The following is a 26,123-nucleotide window of genomic DNA, read 5'->3' on the forward strand; positions in this document are numbered from 1 at the left end:
AGCCCCAGACCTTTTCAAGCATAGACCAAATTACCAGTTGGCCTGGCAGATTGTTTGCAAAAACTCTGTATCTTTCAAAAAGGGTTCGCAAACACACCAAGTTCAAACCAAGACAGCCCAAAAAGACCGTACCAAGACACAGCCCGTCGGCTCGTGCCGTTCAACCAAGGCAGTCTGAAAACTGTTCCAAGACAGTCAGAAGACTGTACCAAGACACAGCACGCGGGCTCATGACGTTCAAGAATGGCGCCATTATTCCAAGAATCAACTCCAAGGTCAAATCTAAGGTTTCCCCTTTTCAGGACCCAAGCTGGTGACCACTAGCCGAGGAGCTGCCCGATCAGAAGGGCAGGGCAGCTGAAAGAACCAAGCTCGATCTTGTGTGTGGGGCCCAATCCGCCCAACCGACCGGACACCACCCCAACCCTGCAACCCAATTACAGGTGAGACGATCACCTTGCGGGGTCCCTGTTCGGGCGCCAACTGAAGGACAGGGCCCTCAAGGGCCACGCGGGTTACTTACAACCACCTGCTATGCCTTCCCAAAAATGAAGAGTCGGTCAGCCAGTACAGAATACAAACTTACGTTTATTCAGCATATACTCTGTAGAGGAGTCCTATCAGACCTTCACCCTAAGATGTGTGCCGAGGGGACTGACTTTCACAGACAGAGAAGTAACAATTATACATTTCAGCAGGAGCACAAGACACACCCACCCAGAAGCTTTCCACAGAGGCAACAAGAGACAAAGGGGGGCACACAAGGATTAGCTAAGAGTCTGAAACCGGGCACACACTATCTCTCTCTGGCAAGGTCATTCTATCTGTGCCTGTAGCTGAGCTAGTGGGAGCAGGCTTCATCTCATGGGAAAGGTATGCAGAAGTACAAACAATATATTCATTAGTACAGCAAGGCCCAACCTTAGGAGAAAATGCACCCAAGCAGCTTTCTGCTGAAGCAAACAGTACATATAGTGAAGCTTAGTTCAGTCACAGTCTAATATGGATTGCGAAATACAAAATGGAGCCACAGGCGCTAACTTAAGCCTGCATTCTATTAGGACAGCTCAGTGGGTTACCCACAAATGTGGCAGCTGCTACTAACTTAGCCTGATAATGCTAACCTAATGTAGCACAGTGCAAGAATAACACAGCTAGGGGATTTTCAGACTAACAGGGATGAGGTCCCCTTGTCTGCTGAGGGCCTCAGGACTGAAGTGGATTTCTTCCCCCAAGCAGCAGTGGGCCTGGAGGTGAGTTTGGCGGTAGAGAAAGGGGGCGTTGCCTCTGACCACCTCTCAGCAATCCAGCTGTGTGGGCCCTACTGTAGGTAATAGGAGGGCTAGTTGTCCCCCAAGGACCCTCAAGAGCCAAGGGGACTTCATCCCCCAAACAGTAGTTCACCAGAAGGTGCGTTTGCACAGTGGAGGAGAAAGAGGGTGTGGCCGCCAAAACCCTCTCAGCAAACCTACTGTGTGGAGCTTGCTTGAGGTAACCGGTGGAGTACTTGTCCCCAAGGAGCCTCAAGAGCCAAGGGGACTTCGTCCCCCAACCAGTCATGCACCAGGAGGCACATTTGCAGAGTGGTGGAGAAAGCGGGTGTGGCCACCTAAAACCTCTCAGCAAACCCACTATGTGGGACTTGCTGGAGGCAACAGGAGGGGTAATTAGCCCCCAAGGACCCTCAATAGCCAAGGAGACTTCATCCACCTACTAGTAGTGCACTACGAGGCGAGTTTGCAGAGTGTTGGAGAAAGGGGGAATGGCCTCCTACGATGTCTCACCAATCCTGCTGTGTGGTACTTACTGAAGGTAACAGGAGGGGTCGTTGGGCCAGAGGATGTCCTTGGGGTCCAATTACCCCTCCTGTTACTACTCGTACACGAACTCACTCACTAATACAGCCACTGATATATCCACTCATACAGTCATAAAGCCACTGTCAGTCACTCATAGAGCTACTCACACACCTACTCATTCACCTATAGAGTCAATCAGACAGCCATTTACTCACCTATAAAGTTATACACACACCCACTTACTCATTCATACAGATACTAATATGTAATCACTCACCCATACAGACCCTCACACATGCACTCACTAACCCATATAGCCACTATCACAATCCCTCACTCACACATACAGTCACTGATATACTCTACTCCAACACTCACCTATACTACTTTTCACATATCCACTTACTCACCCATATACCACTGACAGCATCCATTCACTCAAGGGCACAGCCATAAACACACTCAGTCACTTATACAACCATTCTCTTACACTCACTAACCCATACACCCACTGACTCACACATTCACTCATCCATGCAGGCAGTCACACACCCTCTCACCCACCCACACAGACACTCATACAGCCATAAAGGTAATCAGACCATCAATTAATAACCCATACACCCGCTCATGTATCCACTTACCAACCCATACAGCCACTCAGACACCATCTGGCAGACTGATAAAGAAATTCAGACAACCTAGTCAGTGATCCATACATTCTCTGAGACACCTAATCACTCACTTATACAGTCAGTTACACACCTACTGAATCATCGATACAGACACTCGTACACCCACTGATTCATCAATACACCTTGGTATATATATTTAACACTCATAAACATTTTTAAAAACAGTCACTGAATAATGTCATCAGTGATGTCATTTGAGATGTCATCAGTGATGTCTCTGACCATGTCATGAGTGATGTAAAATTTGAAGTCATTGGCAGTGCATTGCGGGGGCATGAGTTATAGTTAGCTCAACTAAAACTGCTGAATTTCTCTGGTTTTGTACAAGTGAAATACCACCTTAACTATAACGTCCCTGTAACCTTTGTTTTTTTCAGTGAATTGCTAAGGTTTTTTTTAAATTCTATTTCCTAACTATAACGTCTGGTTTTAACCTTTGGTTTTTTCAGTGAGAAAATAAATATATATATATATATATATTTTTATAAATAAATAATCTACTGGCGGTCGTCAGTAGGTAGTTATAATTAGGACCTAGTTTCCATTGGAAAAGTGTTTTTGTTTTTCCAATAACTTTGGCGCCGGTTGAAGAATCCTCACAAATATTTCAAAACTAGTGTTCAGCTCCGGTCAGCTCCTGTCTTGAAAGTATCGGGGTGATTTGCTGAGCATGTCATGAGTGATGTAATATGTAACGTCATCAGCAGTGGATTGCGGTCGCGCGAGTTATAGTTAGCTAAACTAACTATAACGGGGGAATTTCAATGGTTTTGTACGAGTGAAATGTCCAGCTAACTATAACATGTGTGAAACCTATGGTTTTTTCAGTGAATTTACAAGGTTTCTTAAATGCTAATTCCTAACTATAACGTGTGTGAAACCTATGGTTTTTTCAGTGAATTTGCAAGGTTTTTTAAATGCTAATTCCTAACTATAACATTTATGAAACCTATGGTTTTTTAAGTGAATTTACAAGGTTTTTTAAATGCTAATTTCTAACTATAACGTGTGTGAAACCTATGGTTTTTTCAGCGAATTTCAAAGGTTTTTTAAATGCTAATTTATGAATGTATTATTATATTTTTAAAATATTTATTTTACAATAAGCGACCTATGTATATAGTTATAGATTGACTGTATCCTGTAATATGGAATGGCTCTGCTCTTTTTTTTTTTAAATTTCGATAAAGTTGAACAGCATAGTTAATACCTTCTATAAACTTATAAACAGGGTTTAGGGTTTTTAACGGTGCGCGCACCGTGCGCGCACGAATACGTGCTCCGTGTGCGCATGCGTATGTGCTCCGTGTGCGCATGCGTACGTCGTGCGTGCTCCATGTGCGCGTGCTCCGTACGCGCATGCGCGCGTGCTCCGTATGCGCATGCGCGCATGCGCGCGTGCTCCGTACGCGCGTGCTGCGTACGCACATGCGTGCGTGCTCCGTGCGCGCACGGCAAGTCATGTGATTACGAAACAACACTTTTCATTGGTTCATAGTAGTTTCAGTTCCAGAATCTTCCAACACCACACCCACTCCCCTCATTATTTCTTCTGATTCCCTGGGAGGAGGAGCTGAGCAGCTTTTCCAGTACTCCAGTACTTGAAAATGGCAGAGCAGCAGTCATCTTCTGGGAGTGAGGAGGAGAGCTTTGTGCCACCAAGACAGAGGAAACAAAAAGACTCATTTATTTGGAAATATTTTACTTTTCCAGAGGGCCAGAAGAAGGTGAATGCTCCTAAAGTCACCTGCACTGTTTGTGGAGTGGTCTTATCAAGAGGAGATCCTAAAAAAAAATACTCTTTTAGTATCTACTCTATGTTAAGGCACTTTAGTGGAGTACATCTTGTGGCTTATGCTCGGGAGTGTACTCGAGCTGCAAGAGACAACCCTCCAGCAGCTCAGCCAGCAGCTCAGCCGAGCACTTCATCTGCGGCCGCAGCTTCACCTTCTTCTCGACCTCTGGATATCCACCCTCTGTTCCAGAGGGTTCATATACGGTGCAATATGTGCAAGGCTGTTCTCTCTTATGGTGACACCAGCATTAACCTAATAGAGACCAAGATACAGCAGCACACATGCCCCACCCCATAATTTTTGTTTTTTTTGTTCCTCTGTTCCTCAATTAACACAACGGCTCTTTTTAGAGCCAACCAACATCTAAACACTTGCACTTGATTTTTAATTCTATTTTTTTTAATGATTTTTTTCTGCTGTGCGCGCACCGTGCGCGCACCCCGCGATTTTTTGAAAATAAAATAAAATGTTTTTTTCACCCTTTGGGGTCCTTCAGGGACCCCCTGACAAAGGCTAGGGGGTCAGGAACTCTCTACCCTGCCCCCTTTTCATGTTCTCCACCTTTCTTTTTCCCTGTCACACACACAACACACAAAATGGCGGCCGACACTTCCTGATTTCGACCGATTTGAATGTTGACTGACATGTAACCACCAATCAGAATTACGCTCGCGCACGATGCGCGGCTACAGATATTTATGTACTTTTAACTGCAATTTTCTCAGGAACTACTGAACAGATTGACACCATATATGCAAAAGGCACATGCCTGACCTGAGGACTACCTCTTTGCCAAATTTCAAGTAATTCTGTTCAGCCGTTCGGGCTGTACCTTCGACTAAAGGTCCTATGGGAAAATGCATGGGGAAAACGTGTTTTGGGACAAGGCAAGTCCCCCAAGGACCCTCAAGAGCCAAGGGGACTTCATCCCCCAAACAGTAGTTCACCAGAAGGTGCGTTTGCACAGTGGAGGAGAAAGAGGGTGTGGCCGCCAAAACCCTCTCAGCAAACCCACTGTGTGGAGCTTGCTTGAGGTAACCGGTGGAGTACTTGTCCCCAAGGAGCCACAAGAGCCAAGGGGACTCCGTCCCCCAACCAGTCATGCACCAGGAGGCACATTTGCAGAGTGGTGGAGAAAGCGGGTGTGGCCACCTAAAACCTCTCAGCAAACCCACTATGTGGGACTTGCTGGAGGCAACAGGAGGGGTAATTAGCCCCCAAGGACCCTCAATAGCCAAGGAGACTTCATCCACCTACTAGTAGTGCACTACGAGGCGAGTTTGCAGAGTGTTGGAGAAAGGGGGAATGGCCTCCTACGATGTCTCACCAATCCTGCTGTGTGGTACTTACTGAAGGTAACAGGAGGGGTCGTTGGGCCAGAGGATGTCCTTGGGGTCCAATTACCCCTCCTGTTACTACTCGTACACCAACTCACTCACTAATACAGCCACTGATATATCCACTCATACAGTCATAAAGCCACTGTCAGTCACTCATAGAGCTACTCACACACCTACTCATTCACCTATAGAGTCAATCAGACAGCCATTTACTCACCTATAAAGTTATACACACACCCACTTACTCATTCATACAGATACTAATATGTAATCACTCACCCATACAGACCCTCACACATGCACTCACTAACCCATATAGCCACTATCACAATCCCTCACTCACACATACAGTCACTGATATACTCTACTCCAACACTCACCTATACTACCTTTCACATATCCACTTACTCACCCATATACCACTGACAGCATCCATTCACTCAAGGGCACAGCCATAAACACACTCAGTCACTTATACAACCATTCTCTTACACTCACTAACCCATACACCCACTGACTCACACATTCACTCATCCATGCAGGCAGTCACACACCCTCTCACCCACCCACACAGACACTCATACAGCCATACAGGTAATCAGACCATCAATTAATAACCCATACACCCGCTCATGTATCCACTTACCAACCCATACAGCCACTCAGACACCATCTGGCAGACTGATAAAGAAATTCAGACAACCTAGTCAGTGATCCATACATTCTCTGAGACACCTAATCACTCACTTATACAGTCAGTTACACACCTACTGAATCATCGATACAGACACTCGTACACCCCCTGATTCATCAATACATCTTGGTATATATATTTAACACTCATAAACATTTTTAAAAACAGTCACTGAATAATGTCATCAGTGATGTCATTTGAGATGTCATGAGTGATGTCTCTGACCATGTCATGAGTGATGTAAAATTTGAAGTCATTGGCAGTGCATTGGGGGGGCATGAGTTATAGTTAGCTCAACTAAAACTGCTGAATTTCTCTGGTTTTGTACAAGTGAAATACCACCTTAACTAGAACGTCCCTGTAACCTTTGTTTTTTTCAGTGAATTGCTAAGGTTTTTTTTAAATTCTATTTCCTAACTATAACGTCTGGTTTTAACCTTTGGTTTTTTCAGTGAGAAAATAAATATATATATATATATATATATATTTTTATAAATAAATAATCTACTGGCGGTCGTCAGTAGGTAGTTATAATTAGGACCTAGTTTCCATTGGAAAAGTGTTTTTGTTTTTCCAATAACTTTGGCGCCGGTTGAAGAATCCTCACAAATATTTCAAAACTAGTGTTCAGCTCCGGTCAGCTCCTGTCTTGAAAGTATCGGGGTGATTTGCTGAGCATGTCATGAGTGATGTAATATGTAACGTCATCAGCAGTGGATTGCGGTCGCGTGAGTTATAGTTAGCTAAATTAACTATAACGGGGGAATTTCAATGGTTTTGTACGAGTGAAATGTCCAGCTAACTATAACATGTGTGAAACCTATGGTTTTTTCAGTGAATTTACAAGGTTTCTTAAATGCTAATTCCTAACTATAACGTGTGTGAAACCTATGGTTTTTTCAGTGAATTTGCAAGGTTTTTTAAATGCTAATTCCTAACTATAACGTGTGTGAAACCTATGGTTTTTTAAGGGAATTTCAAAGGTTTTTAAATGCTAATTTATGAATGTATTATTATATTTTTAAAATATTTATTTTACAATAAGCGACCTATGTATATAGTTATAGATTGACTGTATCCTGTAATATGGAATGGCTCTGCTCTTTTTTTTTTTGAATTTCGATAAAGTTGAACAGCATAGTTAATACCTTCTATAAACTTATAAACAGGGTTTAGGGTTTTTAACGGTGCGCGCACCGTGCGCGCACGAATACGTGCTCCGTGTGCGCATGCGTACGTGCTCCGTGTGCGCATGCGTACGTCGTGCGTGCTCCACGTGCGCGTGCTCTGTACGCGCATGCGCGCGTGCTCCGTATACGCATGCGCGCATGCGCGCGTGTTCCGTACGCGTGTGCTGCGTACGCGCATGCGTGCGTGCTCCGTGCGCGCACGGCAAGTCATGTGATTACGAAACAACACTTTTCATTAGTTCATAGTAGTTTCAGTTCCAGAATCTTCCAACACCACACCCACTCCCCTCATTATTTCTTCTGATTCCCTGGGAGAAGGAGCTGAGCAGCTTTTCCAGTACTCCAGTACTTGAAAATGGCAGAGCAGCAGTCATCTTCTGGGAGTGAGGAGGAGAGCTTTGTGCCACCAAGACAGAGGAAACAAAAAGACTCATTTATTTGGAAATATTTTACTTTTCCAGAGGGCCAGAAGAAGGTGAATGCTCCTAAAGTCACCTGCACTGTTTGTGGAGTGGTCTTATCAAGAGGAGATCCTAAAAAAAAATACTCTTTTAGTATCTACTCTATGTTAAGGCACTTTAGTGGAGTACATCTTGTGGCTTATGCTCGGGAGTGTACTCGAGCTGCAAGAGACAACCCTCCAGCAGCTCAGCCAGCAGCTCAGCCGAGCACTTCATCTGCGGCCGCAGCTTCACCTTCTTCTCGACCTCTGGATATCCACCCTCTGTTCCAGAGGGTTCATATACGGTGCAATATGTGCAATGCTGTTCTCTCTTATGGTGACACCAGCATTAACCTAATAGAGACCAAGATACAGCAGCACACATGCCCCACCCCATAATTTTTGTTTTTTTTGTTCCTCTGTTCCTCAATTAACACAACGGCTCTTTTTAGAGCCAACCAACATCTAAACACTTGCACTTGATTTTTAATTCTATTTTTTTTAATGATTTTTTTCTGCTGTGCGCGCACCGTGCGCGCACCCCGCGATTTTTTGAAAATAAAATAAAATGTTTTTTTCACCCTTTGGGGTCCTTCAGGGACCCCCTGACAAAGGCTAGGGGGTCAGGAACTCTCTACCCTGCCCCCTTTTCATGTTCTCCACCTTTCTTTTTCCCTGTCACACACACAACACACAAAATGGCGGCCGACACTTCCTGATTTCGATCGATTCGAATGTTGACTGACATGTAACCACCAATCAGAATTACGCTCGCGCACGATGCGCGGCTACAGATATTTATGTACTTTTAACTGCAATTTTCTCAGGAACTACTGAACAGATTGACACCATATATGCAAAAGGCACATGCCTGATCTGAGGACTACCTCTTTGCCAAATTTCAAGTAATTCTGTTCAGCCGTTCGGGCTGTACCTTCGACTAAAGGTCCTATGGGAAAATGCATGGGGAAAACGTGTTTTGGGACAAGGCAAGTCGACGGGGTTGCTCGTGAGCAATGGGAGCAGCCGAGGGCAATGATTGCAGCAATTCCTGATGTTAATAATTCATAATTCTGCCTCGCGTTTGAATCGGCGCTAAAGAAGCGCGAGAGGTGCTGACAGCCTAGTAAATAGAGCGTCAGGGAAGGCGTCTAATTCAAGGGAGTACGGCGTCCAGAACCTCTCGCGCTTCTTTAGCGCCGATTCAAACGCGAGGCAGAATTATGAATTATTAACATCAAGAATTGCTGCAATCATTGCCCTCGGCTGCTCCCATTGCTCACGAGCAACCCCGTCGACTTGCCTTGTAACTCCCATTCTTCCCCTAGATTTTTTTCTATTGACTCATGTCCAGATCTTCACCTATTCATATTCCTTAGCGACCTTCTGTATTCAAGAGTCACACATGTTTACAGCACTGTCTTTCGTGAATATGACAGCCCAGTCCTGATGATGATCCTAATCTGCTCGGATCGAAACGCCATCGACTCCTTAGCTTAATTGATGGCTCTATGATTATGTATATTTAAGTAAATCTATTGTAAAGAAATTTAATTCTGATCTTTTGTATAAATTTTTCTATATCTCACATTCACTTCACTTGCGCCGTCCCCAGCTGATTTCACCTTGTCACTTGCGTCGCCATTTTCGTGTCACGTACACTTTTAAGCACCAAGTACAAGTTTGGGCTGTCCCTATACGTCATTTATTTTGCCTACAGTGCTTATACAACTGTTCCATTATTTTGTTTAATTACATTGCTGTATGTCCTTTTTGAGAAATCCCTTTTCTCTAATACATCATCATTACCTTTTCCACCTCATTTTTTCAGAGTCTTTCTTATTCTAACTGTAATGTCTTGTACATGCAATTTATCTGTCTATGTTTAATGATACCTGTTGAGAATCATTGTTGTTTCTTACACTATTACCCCAGTCTCAACGAGGTTTAAGGGTTATGCTCCTGTTGTTTATTACAATGATATTCATGAGCATGCTTAGGAAGACATTTCTCTGCTTGGTTATGTTATAGATTTGTACTTGCCATTCTTTTGGCCTGACGATGAGCAACAGCTGGTGTCCCATTGACACATTTGCCATTCCTTGTAATTTGCCCTGCAGAACATACCGCTGAGAAATGTCTCTTCGTCAAAGGCTTTCGTGATATGTCTCAAGGTTACTTCTATATATACTGTTTACTTTCCATTCAAGTTATTTTAGTTGGCATTCCATTCTGCGTGGCTTGAAACACAGCTGTCGTTCCATGTAGCTCCTCTTCGTAGAACATGCAAAGGTCTTTAAAAATGTCTGAGGCAAATTTCTATATGCCTCTTTCTCTTTTAGTTGTAGTTGTCAATCCATCATTTTATTTTTCCCTGTCACTGTCTCAAACTTTCTGTGTGTACTTTGCCGACATCATCGAGGTCAAGGGTGTCCAAGCTTTTTCACAGTAGGACAAGGTTGTCTTTTTTTGCCAGCTACAGTGCCAGCAACAACATAACGGAAAGTGTTTTAACACCAAAAAGACCTGCCAAGTGACCTTTGCCACAGGCCATCGTATCAAGTGTCTGTGAATTTGTTCCTGAAGTCCAAATAATGAAATAAAATATATAAAAATAATAATAGTAATAATAATATATTAAAACGTGCCTAACGCAGACATACATTGCGCCCTTCGTGGTATCGTCAGGGGTATTCAAGGTTATGACGTGCTATCTAGAAGCTATACTACAAGAAAATACTCTCGATAGTGGGCAATTTTAGGGAAGCAGGCACTATATTACAGCATGTTATCGTTTGGATCAATTTTCTTTTTTTTTTTTTTTACAAATCCCACATTTTTGTGCCACCATTTTCTGGGACCGAGCTTTTTCTGTCACTACTATATCATCACGACAGAGGAAAAGCAAAAGTTATTTCTTCACACCTGATACTTTACCCAAGGAAGTGCGTGTTTCCCTGGTGTTCGCCCGTGTAGCACAGGTATCCTGAGACTGAAGTGCCAGACTGGCAGAAGATGGTCTTCCTTCTCACCTATTTTCACCCTGAGGAGACTCAAGAACGCGGGTGGCACTGTGCTGCCCCAATGACTGTCTTTCTTGCATCTGAAGGCATGCATGAACCGTGGTTGGCACGGAGTATCCAGGCTGCACCAACAGCAGCGCTTGCGTCTAGAGAGTGGCTTTGGGTGGTGAGGGGAGGGCAAGGGAAGGCACAGATGGTGGTGTAGGATGATGCCAGTAAGCCATGTAGCACATTTTAATATTTTATTGTAGGGTGGGGCAATGAAGAGCGGGTGGTGGCAGGTGTGCGGATCAGGGCATTAGGTACTATGACATTTTGATGAGGGAAGACAAGGGAGGTAGAGTTTGGTGGCAGGACACCAGCTTTTATTTAAATATTTGGGAGGTTACAACTCAAGGTGATGTGTGTTAGTGGCAGGATGTCGGATATTCTTCTTTTCACTTTGCAGTGCCTTTTGTGCTGGATGATTGTGATCCCATCTCTAAGTATTGATGGCAGTCCTTCCAACTTTGTTTTGTGTTCTCTGAAATTGGCAGCAGATTTTCCCACCAAAACCACACAGACATAGTCAGTTGAGAGTAGGACAGATCAGCCCTGATCGAAGCAAAGCCATGTTGGGCATGACACCCCATGACTCTCCTACCCCGGGGTTGCAAGTCTGAGTAGGCGTGATAATTTTGCTGGCATATATAACATTAAATTGTAGCTGAAAACTGTGAATAAAGGGGATGCTTTTCATCTCTGGATTCTGAGTGACATCATAGACGACTCAAGCTTTGCTCTCGTTGTCTATTTAGTATCACTGAAAAACCATTGGTTGTTTTACCCACGTTTGTGGATGTTTGGTCACTTTTAACAAGTCAAACTTTAAAGGATATGTACACGCTGTGTAATGTAGTTAATGCACCGAGGTCTCCGAGCAGGCAAGCTGTATTGTTAGAGTGCCTTTGGACGGCAAAGAATGAATTTAAATGGGCCAGAAGATGGAGAGTTTCCCTACAAGTGTCTCGAGAGTCAAAGGCTTAGACAAATGTTCTTGGAAGTTCTGGGACTGAGAGGAATGCTGTAACTGCTCTAAAGGGCAGTAACATTGCACAATTATGCTGACCTATAATGCATATCTGATTTTAAAAGTGAGCACCTTAATCCAACAATATCTTTTATGTAGAACATTTCTGCTGTCTTAGCTGCATCATTTGAACAGAATCTCCCTCCATCACAAAGTGGGTGAAGCCTCTTCTTCTTCCTTATCACCTCCTTACTTTCAAAAGGTCAATTCAGCTGCAAGGTCCCTGCTGGGTCTTGGTAAAGGAGAGCATAGCAGTGCATTCGCGTGGATACCTCTCCGCCAGGAATGGCCTCTCTCACTGTTCCTGATGTTCTCATTGCCTCTAGTTCACCTAAGATCCATGAATTCGACTCTTCATCACTGTGCATATACGAGGCCTTCAGCCATTTTATGAAACTCCACAATCCTTTATAGAAGCAGAAAAAGTAGAATCAAGATTTTACTAGTCTGTTTTAACACTTTCACGCTGCCAAAAGAGAACCACTAGGAAACCGTGCAACCATGCTGATTATGCTCTTGTGCATCACTTAATTTACCCAAGAGCCTCACAATTGGACACTTTGAGGACAAATGAAGGAAGCTGGATGAATTCACATGGAACTGCCCTGAGGGGGTCGCTGAGTCCATTGAGTGTGATATTATTGATATAATATTGTTCATGTCAGTCCTAATTTGTAAAGAAAAAAAAAGAAAAGTGTAGGTCCCAAAGTTTTTCCTAGGTGCCGATTGATATGGCCCCCAAATTAAAGGGCTGTCTGGTCTTGAATCGTCCTCATGCCTCTTTCATCCACCACTCTGCACTTCCTGACGTTTTATTTCATTCCTGCAGGTTTTTTTGTAGGTTTCCCCTGCACAGTGCTTGCGCTGTGCTTGAGAAATCAATTGTTTTTAATATAAACTTAAAAGGGATTTACATCCCGCCTCCACTCTGTCCTGGCTTCTCATTGTTTTCTGTGCATGCCACTTACCTTTTTTCCATTTCTAGTGGCTGTAGCAATGCTTGTTCCTTGTCTGCTTCTCTTATCAATTTCCCACCACCGAAATACTGTTAACATCCGCTTTGGTGTAACTATATTTTCATAAAGTATTGCCTGTTGCTCTTGCAGCATATTTATATTACAATTTATCACCCGGAGAGATTAAGTGATTTGCATATGATCACAGGATGTTGCGTGGCACCACCGAGACTTGAACGGGCATCCCCAGCTCTCGAGTCAGCAGCTCTGGCCTCTGTGCCACATCCTCTCCACTCCCATGTTATTTGTGAGGGAGCTCTTTCCTTCTCCCAGACGATGATTTGTGAAAACAGCTCTTTATTAATTACATAGGCAAAACTGATGCATTACCAATGCTTGTTATCCTTGCTTTCTGCCTTTATCACTGTTTTCTTGACTTTCACTTCCTCAGTCTTTCTCTATTGTCAGCCTTTCTACCTTTTTCTCTGGGTCATACGCTGATGAGGAAAAATATGCTTGTGTCCTCAAAATCGGTTCCAGTGCACACCATCTGAGAGCAACAGCACAAATTAAGTACTGGAACATGTGCCTTTTAATTCAACTCAGATCCTTAGTCTTTAGGCGAACTCGAGCCCACTGTTCTACAGGAAACTGGCAGTAAGATCATTGTAGTGTTCTTTTACACTATCTCCAAGCATAAAACCTGCAATCGTCTGGTGTAAGACAGAACTAGATCTTGCCCCCTCACGCAAATCTGTCCCAATCGATATAATCCCAATGTTGTTCATATTTCAGGAGTTTGGTACTTAGGACTCGGGCCACGTTAGGTACCCTATCATGTTGGCAAAATTGCATTGCCCATAAATACATGGAACCACTATCTAAATTCCTCAAAATTGATAAATTTGTAATTTGAAAACTAGTGCCCCTATCTATGCATCCTTCTTTCTTGCAGACATACATTCTTCCAGAAACCCACTCCAAGTATCATAGCCAGCCTTTCAAATGGTTTTACCCTACAGAAAGACCCCGAAGGGAATAGAGGTCATTGTGTCCAGTCATCTCGCTCACACTTTTTAAACCCTTTTCATCATTGACACCAAGAGGCACCCCTACCCCTCCCCACCCGATTAGAAAACATTTTGACCTGCAATTGAGTCTAGAACATTGCATAACATACCTACCTGTGGGGTATTCTTCCTGTTTGTATTTGGGAGTCATGCTGCAGCTCTGCTACTAAACTAAAACTCTCAGTTAAGAAGCCATGATCTCCCCCATTCATAAGAAAATTTGAGAGGTCAGTGTTACGTCTGCCCAAAGATGTCCCATACCATATCCCTGACAAACACTGGCACATTGTATGCATAAAATAGAATATTCTAGGTGATTTAATAAACAATGCTGTATTTTAAGATTACATGAAGTGTCACTTTTTTAGAATATCCATTGTCAGCTGAAGAAACTGCTAATCAGACAGCCTAAAGCTTTGTCAAAAGAGAAGGTGGATAAACATGTTTTTGGGTGCTATGGCACCTTAGTGGTAATACAGTAGTTTATCAGTATTGTTCAGAACTATACAGCCACACCTATGCATCTCAACAGCTACCATGAACACTGAATCTAAACTCAGAGGGTTGGACTTTCCCCGCTTCCTTTGATCAATTAGAAAAAGTATCTCATTTCAATTCTTAGTCACTGGTAAGTTTTCGTAAGTAAAACATTGATTGCCCTAACGAAAGGTTTTATGTATCTTTTTTTCAGAGTGGTAAAGCGGTGCAACTTCAGCTGGCTGAATCTGTACCAAATGTGCTGGAGATAGGCAGCAGTCAAGATGAGACCAAGAAACTGCTTCACGACCATGAACTTCTTCTGGGGAAACTTAAGGTAAAGTGGAGCATGGAGAGGGGAGTAATAAGCATCTGGCAAATACAGCACCCGCTGAAACTCCTGTAACTTTGACAGTTATCACAAGGCACAATTCACAAAGGGGCTAGTGTGAATGCTGGAAATTTGCTAGTCTACAATGACTCCATTTGTTCCAAATTTCTTGCAATTCACAAGGAATTCCACGAGTAGTTTTGAAAATCCGCAACAGTCATAAATCTCCAGGAGTACTGAAATGTGCAAGTGTTTCTATAGGAAGAGCTGTAAAAGGAGTTTAAATCTGTAGCCATAAATTAAAAACACATAGCTTTTTTGTTTCTAATAGGGGAAATGTTTTTGCTCCCTGGAGAAACCTCTTTCTATAAACCCCCATGAAAAATGGGAAAGTTTCCACTCCATTTTCACCATGAAAAATCACCAGCTTCTTCCATCTAGAGTAACATGAGTGTGTATTTCCAAGATGGGAAACTATTTGCAAATCATTGATGTATGCCCATAAACAGTGAGTTTCTGGGCGTTATCTTATTTTTACAGCTGGACCATCAAGAAACGTCCAAGAAGTGGCTCAACCCCTAGATTTGTACATGTTCCATCATTTCTCTACTGGCAACTCCAATTTGTGAGTCTTAAATGCTGTCATTCCAGATTATGTGAGAATCAAGAAAAACACCTTACTCTGTCAAATGTGTTGCTATACCCACTAAAGTTGTACTTCAGTATGTAACCATCTTTAAGTATTGGGCCATTCATGAAGTAGTAAGTTCTTAGTGACATCAGAAATGCATGACTAACAACGTTTAGGATATTGTTAGCAGGAAAAGAATGTAGGGTTGCCCTTGACAGCAGTGTTTCACTTGCTTCAGTAGATCTGCAATCTTATAATGGTTTCGATTGTAACAGTGGAAAATTGATGGGATGCTGGAATGAACTATTATAAACTTCTGAAACTTCCTCATGACAAGTCGTTGAATCGATTATGTCTGCGTTTTTAACTAGCCAACTGAGAAAGCATAGATTGTATCTTTGAGATGAAACTCAGTCATGACTAGAGACTGCTCTTCATCTGAACTGTATATCGGACTCTCTTAGATTCCATTCTAAACTTGATGGTTTTTTATAGGCCTGGGCGGAAAACTACGCTACGCTTGCGTAGTTTGCGCAACTACAGACGACGCGAATTGCACGTAGCACAGTGCAAAAACGCATAGCATAGTTGGCATTTTTTGCTCGCTCGCGGTCCTCAACCTCAAGTTGGCAACCGCGAGCGAGCAAAATGACATCCGGGCAAGACTTTTTCCTCGTTCGCGATCAGTAACATCAAGTTGCTGATCGCGAGCATGGAAAATAAACCTCCCGGCGAGATTCTCAACGCGGGGAGGTCAGGGTTCTCATTGCGAGTGGTCGCGTATGCTTGCGACCGCTCGCGATGAGAAACTACCAGTCCGCGTTGAGAAAGCTGTTGCTAGAGTAAAAATCTACTAGAGCGGCAGAAAACGACCGCTTGCACTGTGCAAGATGCCGTTTGCAATGATTGCACAGTGCGGACAAGCATCCAGCACTGTGCAATCATTGCGAACAGCATTTCCCTACCGCACTACTCAGTTCGCGTAGTGCTACGCGTAGCTACGCATAGCGCTACTACGCGAACTACGCCCAGGGTTAGTTATTTGTAGGTCGATCTTTACTCTTCCAACTTATTCTACTATGGTTCTGGGGTGCCCCCCTGATAATTTTGGAAAAAATATGTCACATAGTACTTTTTAAAATATATTTTCAACATAGATTTGGTTAAAAGCCATAGACCTTCCAAGGGCACACATTGAATGTTCAAGTGCCTTCATAGTGTGTAAACTAAGTCTAAGTTTGCTTGTCAAAAATCATTTTGGGAAAATGTAGCACAATATTCCAGTTTCGCCACACTTTCCTTAAACTATCTAAATATAATAAGAATATTCTCAATCATGTTATGGTAGCTGCTAATCCTTTGAAGGGGAAGGGTGAAAACTAAAACAATTACACAATCACAGGCAGCACAGCTCAACTAAACTGTTTTAAAGGCTCATAAAGGAGTGCAGTTTCTCTAGTTACGGAGACCTTAAATGTTTGGAAAGCAGATGAGTTACACTAATCCTACTAATTAGGGTCTCAGACAGTGGTAATTGTAATCTTTCAGATAGTTGTGGTCAAGTCCAGTGATGATCTGGTCCAGCAGAGGAAACTTGAGTCTGTTGATCCAATGATGCAAGTGAGTCTGCTGCAAGTCCAGACTCTGGGACTGCAAAAGCAAGGTGGGGCACACCCAGATTAATGTTGTCATTTTTTGGGGCGTGGGCATAGCAGTGCAGCATGACCACACAAGATGAAAACAGTAACATGTGCTGCCATGCTGAGCATCACCCGTAACCCGTGGTTTGCCCTGCCCCTGCTGAGTGGCAGCCACAGAGCCCATTGAAGAGAAGGCAGAGCTATACAGGCATTGATGGGCCACCAATTATGTGGCACCACCCAATGATTGGGATGGCATGGAGGTCATTGAACCCAGATAGACCTGGTGGGTCGTGTTTGCGTGGTTGCACATTTGTTAATTGAACTGTTTTTTGGGGATTTGTTCCCGCTAGACACCAACCCCTTTCAACCCATAACCCCATACTTTTAATTCTATACCCCTAACACCTAATCCATAACCATGTATCCATAACCACTATACTCTCTACCCTTAACTTCATACCTCTAACCATTAACTCCTAGCCAAACCTTTATCCCTATAGAGCTCATAATGGGAGGCGTTATTTCTAAAAATGTAACTTTTAAAGTTTTGAGGCAATACCATTAGTGTGACTGTGTGCTGTCACATGATAAGACAGTAGAGCTTTATATTCGACGATGTCCAATGTCATGATATGGAAACTAGGGGTGGAACACTCATATGGGCGATGCAGCTCTGCATCCTTTTGTCATGGTTTCCTCTGCCATCTCAGAACTCATGACATGGAATCGTTGGGCTGCTAAGCACTACTAAAATACCACTTTGCCAGTAAACAGTAAATTTTCTTAACAAGTTAATTCCTTCTCACTCATATCATTGTGAAAGCCACAGTTGTCAGCTTTGACCCACACTGTTGCCATCACGATTGTAATTTCTGTTTTGTGTATTATGTTTTTCCTTTAAAAATCTCAGGATCTGTGAAAAATTATTCTTTGCAGCTCTGTTGCCTGAAACACTGATTGCACACCCATTTCCTCCTGTGAGTGAAGAAGGGGATGAGTATACTTTCCCTATCAGACAGACACTTGCTATAACCCTGGGTGGGACAGGAGGTCTGTGAATATTTCCCCAGTAATAATGAAAGAACAATTGAGCAAAGAAAACGGCTGGGGTGAAATGCAGAACCTAGGTGTGTGAAACTCTTACGATTTAAAAAAGAGAGCCCTGAAACAGTAGCTAAACTGTTATCAATTAAGGCAGAGTTTTGAATCGTAGTCTTGGCGCTTTACTGGGAGGATAGGGACTGACACTTTCTGGACCATCTGGCAAGAGTCCTGATTTTGAAAAATTAGTGCTGTTGATGACTACCAGCAACCAAAGGCACAAATTGAGTACTGTAGCTATGCACATTCGGTGGAGGTTAAGAAGTAAACATAGTTGTAGCATGATACTGCACCATGACAGAGATGGGCTACCACTAATCTTATTGCTCCACCTGGCTAGGTGTGAATTGACAGGTAGGCCCTGCTTTCTTTGACCTCACTACTGCTGTATTTAGTTATGTGCTGGCTGAACAGCCAACTGCATCGACAGACTGTTGACCATTGCGTAAGCGGCACCCATCCTTCAACTCGGCGGCCCCATTGTTGGCTAACAGTACTCTGTCAAACCGGCGGGTTTGCGCCGAGCCAATTTAGATTTCCCCGTTGTGCTGGCGTTGTTCTAGCAACGGTTTTCTGATGGAGTGAGTCCCTGGTGGAGTGGAGACTGGTAAGTATCATTTTTATAATGTGTCACTACACATATAGGTTGCTTGTGGTTTCAAAATATATGTAGGTAATGTGTCATGCCCCTTTTTGCACACATTGCATAGCACACATACAACGTACACACCCTATTGAATGTACACCCATATGCACCATAAAATAAAAGTTTCAATACAGGTGTGTTCATTTTACAATGATAAGTTTTTAAATGACCACTAATGCATTAAAATAAGAATAACATTGCATGTAATGGCAATGTAAAAATACAGGAGGATAATGGAGATGTTAACACACGGTTCACAGTAATACGTAAAAAACTTACCTTTGATCCTGGTCAAGTTCTAGCAACAAAAGATGGACCTAGACAATGGGTTCAAGACAGAAATGGAAGTGGGATACAGGAAAAAAAGGTACTTTTATCTAAGTTCCTCGGATCTGCCAACTAAAGTATGGAGGTATCCCCGTCACAGTTGTCCCGACAGAAAGGCACATTGTGATTAGGCCAACGGTAATCGTGGCTGAACTCCCTCCGACAGCTGCTTTTGCCTATGGTGCCATCGACATGGGATGGAAATCCTGGCAGAGTCGGCGTCACTTCCAACATCTAAATTGAGCAGGTGGACCACCAAGTCGGAGGGCATTGAAACCATTAAAAAGTTGATGGCGGACCAGATCCACCAAGATCTGAATCAAGACTTAGACTGCAGAGCCACCTCCCAGGTTAGAGAGTATAGAGATTCGGACAGCACACATGTGACACCAGTTTTCCAAGCAGTACTGACAATGTCATAAAAAGTATAGATGATGGATATCCTCCACATGTGTCATGAAATGTCAGCCATAGCACCCTTACCACTGCACTGTAGCAGTCTACGACATACACCAGGAAAAAGCATGCGCAACCCTAATGTGCACAACAGGGGAAGGAACCAATAATGGACGAACAGATTGGACTACCATAGGGTTGTACACAGGTTTGACTCAGAACTTTCCACAACAATATGGAAAGTCAACATTCCTCTGCAAACTACTCTTACAGACAGTTACCCTGCAAATGCCATAGAAAGGAAGTGATTCTGTATCTGGACCCTGGGGCACAAACAAGGATTCTACTTACATACATGAGACAAGCCCTTATAAGTCCTCCTGGAGACACAGTGGAGATACTTAAGAAAATAACAGTATCACTTTGTCACAATGAAAGCAGTTAAGACGCCACATATCATAAGATAAAGGCTAAAGTGGGTATTGCTATCTAGAATTCAGTAACCAACCCCTGTACAAAAGAATATAGATATACACAACTGGGGACAACATAGTAGACTTATTAGACACTTCAAGCTCATAAGGAGCACAAAGCAAGCAGCAAAGAAAAAAACTTCTGTATGTCAACAAGCGCGGATGCGAAGAAACTGAAATGTGAGCATACGACTAACTAAGCAAAAGGTCAATACTAGAGCAAGGAAAAACTGGAGTATAAACAGGGCAGGACAACCACCAGGATTCTAGGAGGTGAAGCAAGCGAGAGGTTGGAAGGTCATGGAAACTCGAGGCTGCAAAGAGAAACACAAAGAAAGAGCACTTGAAGAATCGATTAAACATTGGACACCAGCGCAAATACAAGTTCTACAACAGAAACCAAATTAATAAGCAAATGGAAATGTTAGCTGAAGAAGAAGGACCAAACTAGGAACAAATTAGAAAAGAAGCAGCCCAGAGACAAAAGGCTGAAAAGATAGTAGGCAAAATGCATGGAAGAGCTGGGAGAAAATCTGCAGAAAGCTGCAATGGAATAGGACACAGACTCTGGCTGAAGCATGGCAGGAACTGGTCAAGGAAAGAGGCAACAAGAGTTCTGATACACAGAGGTTAAAACATCAATGCACTAAGAAAGAGATTTAGTCTATGGCAGCTTTTAAGCAATTCTAGGCAGCAGCAAAGCCTGGGTCAAGTCACATGATTGGGCGGCACAAGACTAGTTTCGGATGTGTGCATTCTCCTCTCTCACAAGCCCTGGTAGAGAGAATCCACGGCTGATGAATAGCAGGAGTAGCCCCAATTAAAGCATTCAATAATGGATGCCGGATGATTGTGTGGTATGGAATCTGTAGCCCATAGAAGCAAACCTCGGTTTTCCTGTGTGTCCAAGATTGAAATGGTAAGCAGGAAGACATCTTACAGGGACATTGCATGAGTTCTAGTGTGATTTCTGGGCTGCAGTTGGTCCATGTACCGAACCCCCAGAGGTGGAACGATAGAATCATAACAGACACAAAACACCCCTGTCTAAGAAGAAGCACTGCCCCATGCGTAAAAGGCTTGGCTTGCAATTTGAAAAGAGTAAAGTGCCTAAATATCAGTTTACTTAACTGCTATAATCCTCTGAAGAACACAAGCAAAGCATAAGCTAGGAATTTCAATACTAACAGAACTGAAGATTGGCAGACTACCCTGGTGCAAAATTAATTAAAAAAGGATTTTGAAAGATTTATCAGTTTTACACTTCTGTGGTGTCGCTTCATTCGACTGCTGCTCCGTAAATGTTTATGAATGTCCAATTTATAGTCAATTTTACTGCTTAAATACATGTTTATTTTCATAGTCATATGTGCAGCGAATAAGACATCTAATCAAAGTTAGAATCATTGCAATCCGGTTCATGAATCCTAAAGCAAATTTGTTCCATCTTTCAAGTTTTCAGCACACAGCTGCTCTCGTATAAGCAGGGACGGGTCATGTTTCTCTGTGTAGTTAAGGACCTTTTTAATGAGAAGCTTTTGGCTGAGGTTCGCAATTAGAGAGTTGGCTCTGTAAAAAAAAACACACCACTTAAAATACCTCTGTCAGAAGCATTTAATCTTCACGCAGATTCTTTTTAAAAATAAAACACATTTCCCGTTTATAGACAGCTGTTGACATGTTACAAATTTCTTAAAGTGAACCAAGATACCTTTGGACTCGCTTGCCCTCTCCACGCCATACGGTCCAAATAGCAATCTTGCTAAAGTGCCATCAACATTGACTACTGGTATAAAGAAGGCACAGCGGTGCTCCCTGCACACAAATAAGTAGCTGTGGCTTTGTTCCAATCTAACATGGATTCCTGGTTGAGGGCCATATCTTGATATCTCTCTTGAATCAAGATACACGCGGGATGTGTCACACATTGATAACCGCTGTGGTAGGACTCAACATCTGGATAGGGGTTAGCAGAAATACTGGGAATGTCTGCATACAAATCTCCAAAACACGTCTACCACAAACAGCTCAACATTACCTCAATCCAAAATGGAAATATGAGGAAACGCTGGCGTGTTTGTCCAGGATACCACTTCAATTCATCTGAAAAATCCATGCTGTACATAACTTTCTTTCCAGGCTTCAGTTCCAAAACCTGGTCATTCACTGCTCTGACGTTAGAGCTGAAGACCAGACTGCGATGCTGGTGCTCAGGGGGTTGCTGATCCGACGCCTTTCTCAGGTTTCCACTGACCCAAAAGCGGTGAAATGGGGATTCATATTCTGCTGCTCAGTTGCTTCTCTCAGATCACAATAATTCCAAAAGAGGTGTGGAGTGTCAATTCCTGCCTCCTCTGTCAGCATGGGCCAGCGCAGACCCACCTGACGGGGGATTTCAAGTTGAGCCAATGAGCGTCTCTCACAAAGCCCCTGTGTGGTACTGACTGTGGAAGGACACAGGCATTGCCTTTTTAAAATACTATGTAAGAGGACAAGAAGAGACACCTTGGATGGTGTGGGTGATTGGCAGGAACATAGATACCATTTTTTAAAGCATTGGGGCGGGGACAGGGAGAGTGTTTTCAGTGGTGTTGTAGAAGAACGGCAGGTATATTTGGAAGAGGACACTAACGATGGTGCTGGGTGTGGGTGACGCACCGCAAGGAACATTGTGTTTTTAAAGTACGGATCGGGGTGGGGGTGCGGCTGGAGGAGATGAAGCCATGCAGTGCATGGCTTGTTCATGACTCCGCATTTGATCCATAGGATCAGTTGGACAGGGAAAGAAGATGTGGGAGTGGCCACACATAACATGCAATTATAGCTGGACACCTGCCAATAGCTGGGTGATGTTCACCGACGTGTTGTAAGTGTGCATCCTAGGTCAAGCTTCACTTTCATGTTTTATTGAATGTCACGGGAGCCATTCAGTGGAAAAATGCCAGTTACTGCCATCTACCCTGCAACTATTCTATAATTACCCTGTTACGGCGAGCATCCTGTTTTTATGTAGCATTCCATTTACTAGAAAGAACGCCTTAGAACAGTACTCTCTTTTACTCATTCTTAATACTAGTGCTGCTTTTAGTTCTGCTATTACCTTTACAATACCTATTAGTGCTACTGTTACTACTTCCCCGGGTAGTTTTACCGCATGTATTGCAAACTGCTAATGTTGTTTCTACTCCTGCAAACAAAGTCATGGTGTTGACTAAAAGATAAAAAGAAACATCAATGGGGATAAGGGGATACGTCAGTAGAACGATTTGTCCAAGGATGTCATTATGCTAGACAAAAAACAACAATGTATCAAACGTTTAGAGGTAGGAAGTAGCATTCATATATTATATAGTTCGATTCTTCCGAAGCACTTTTCAGAGATGAAAAATATACACTATAAAAAATGCCTCCTGTCCTACCATATGGTGTTAAATGTTTTACAAGAAATTATACAGAAAGATTAGGTAACATCGAAGGGAAACTGTTGTGACAAGACCGCACACCGGATAAGCTTTCCAGGTTTTTAGGTCTCGGGACCATCCGGTCGGCAGACCGGAAGTCCAGAGATTTAATGACTTGGGAGAAGAGGGGCTTGAACCCGCCCCTCTTCTGCCCTGTTCTCCATTGGCTGGCCTAGTAAATGCTGGCCAGCCATTGGAGAAGAGGTCCCGTCACTCCAATCATGCCCCGTCCTTTTCGGATCGGGGGGCGTGTTTTTTGCGAAAAGTCTCAAGGAGGAGACAACATCAAAACACGCCCCCGAATCCGAAAAGGACGCTGCCTTTCTCCGAGGCATCTGCTCTGCCTCGGAGAAAGGCGGTGGTGTCTTCCGGTGCCCTCGGCTTGTTCTATGCTTGCAATAAACTCAATGAAACTTCTCGGTTTTGAATCAAAGCTGCTCTTCCATCTGCGGCCACACCTATTCTTGCCCTCTTGACCTAGAAGTAATTTACTGAGGCTTTTGAGTGTTACTCATTGTTAATCGTGACACTGCATACTTGCCGTGTCTCGTCCTGTTGCTGTTTTCGGGTCCTTCTGTGCTCTCACGGATTGTCTTCCTCTGTGCTGGGAGGTCACTCATGCTTGCAGTCACGCTTCATTGCTGCCAGCTAACATCTCACCTTCCCGCCTGCTCGTGCCCTTAGGTCCATACACATTCTGCAGACGCTCGGCTCCAGTAAACATCCAGCAGTGCCCCAACCCTACTGACTCTCTACGTCTGCTGCCCCGGAGTTTAAAGGAGAAATAACGCTCCCCTGCTCTGTGTTGTGCGCGGATGGGCTGCATTACTGTGCAGTAATGCCCTGTGTGTGTCAACATGTCCGACACTGCTTACAAACACCACGTCATGCTACTGCGCCGGAACAAATGCCCAATATGGGCCAGTATGGCTGACGCTGATTACAAGGCCCGACGGCTGCCTCCTTTAGGCATGGCGGGTTTTCAGACATTGGGTCAACTCTGAGAAAGGCAGCTGCTCAAAGTTTGAAAGCTGCCTCACTGTCACGACGGAGCAAAGGACTTGTATCTAGAGCTCGTTGGTGCTGATGCTGAGGATTTACTTGTTCCTTTTCTGCCTGCTCCCTGCACCGGCCCACCTGACACCCCACAAGTTTCAGTAGCTGTTGCCCCTCCTGGGGCCCTTGCACGTAAGATCACGGGAACCAGACTGGGAGGGCACAGAAACTCGAGTGCCTCTTGGGGTGAACAGGTGCCCGCCTGGAACCCCGCTGCCATCATGCGTAGGGGCCGCACTACGTGGCACCCAGGGAGGTCCGACTCTCGGGCTCGAGGCAGGAGGAAAGGTGCGTGCACAAACGAAAGCAGCAGTTGGCCGCGGAGCTGGTCCTCTGCAAAGTCCACGTTGTCAGTTCAGCAATGTCTATATCGTCCTGTCCAGCCTGCAGTTCCGGGGAGGAATGCCCAAGATTAAATTATCCCTCACCTCCCGCAGTGCCGGCCCAGTCCTGCTCTCCTGCCCTCATGGGGGCTGGTCAACCCTCTGGCAAGAGAGAAGAGCATGGAGCAGAGGCCAAAGAGTCGTGTGAGTGGTGGAGGGTTAGGAATCCACAGGTACCCCCAGCCTATCACCACCACCCCCTAAACAAGGGGAGCCTTCTCAGTGTGTCTGGCCTGGTGCTTTGGTGTGCGTGCACCACTTTTGCCATAGCTTATTTACTTAAAAGTTAGAGAAATAGTTGGGCCTCCAGAGGTTTTCTTTGAGGAGCGCACAACATCTAAATATACATGGCACATGCTCCAGTAGCCGCGCTGAGACCACCAACCTGATTTCGAATATATTGTACCAAGGAATAATCTTGAGATCAAACACTGCCAAATTATGCTGAGCTACTAGGTGTGTCATTGTTTTAAGTATGAGCCCCATTCTTTTTCCCTCTAGGTCCCTCCTCATTACCGTACGAAATATTTGATTTGGAGCTCTGGTTATTTATATTTGCAGTATTTCTGTGCTTTTTGGTGCTCCTTTTATTAGTGTTCCCTGAAAAGTGCCATTGTGCATTCTGTAGAATATGCAGGAAATCCGCAACAGTTGTGTTAGTCGTCTTTCTGCGTTTGGCATCTTCTAAAATTTGAACACAAACTTAGAAAAAAGACTGAAAATGTTCCTGGTTGTAAAGAAATATAAAGGGTTTGTTTCTGCTTTGAGGGCTATAACATTACATTTAAAAACGAAACTACATGTTATGCTTTTTGACTGCCCTTTTCCATTCTTTATTTGTAAACATGAGGTGTTCTCGCATAACCCTAGTGGACCGTTCAGTTGACAGTTTCAAATTATTTTTCCTGAATTTAATGGAAGCATAGAGGTGTTTGGCAATTTAACGAACTCCCGTGAAGAAAATTATATTAATACCAGTTTTATTTTTTAATCGGTTACTGGTATTTGATTGTATTTTTGGATCCAATCGACATCCGTTTTTTTCTTTCAGAGATAGTGTAACATCGAAAAATGCTGTTCTGCAGCAGTATACAGGGCAAACCCTTTGTTGCTGCTCAACGGGA

The 26,123-nt window shown here is 43.7% G+C and overlaps 1 protein-coding gene across 5 annotated transcripts in view; it reads left to right on the top strand.

The window, feature by feature from the left end:
* The window catches only part of CCDC141 (coiled-coil domain containing 141), a 635,983-nt gene that overhangs the window by 72,398 nt on the left and 537,462 nt on the right, over positions 1 to 26,123 (top strand). For all 5 annotated transcript variants that reach the window (XM_085645202.1, XM_085645203.1, XM_085645205.1 and 2 more), the window contains exon 2: positions 14,766 to 14,888. In XM_085645202.1, the coding sequence (XP_085501328.1) occupies positions 14,766 to 14,888 (123 nt within the window). The remainder of the gene's footprint in view (positions 1 to 14,765; positions 14,889 to 26,123) is intronic.

The sequence above is a fragment of the Triturus cristatus genome, chromosome 3_1, assembly GCF_964204655.1.
Source record: "Triturus cristatus chromosome 3_1, aTriCri1.1, whole genome shotgun sequence".
Lineage (NCBI taxonomy): Eukaryota > Metazoa > Chordata > Amphibia > Caudata > Salamandridae > Triturus > Triturus cristatus.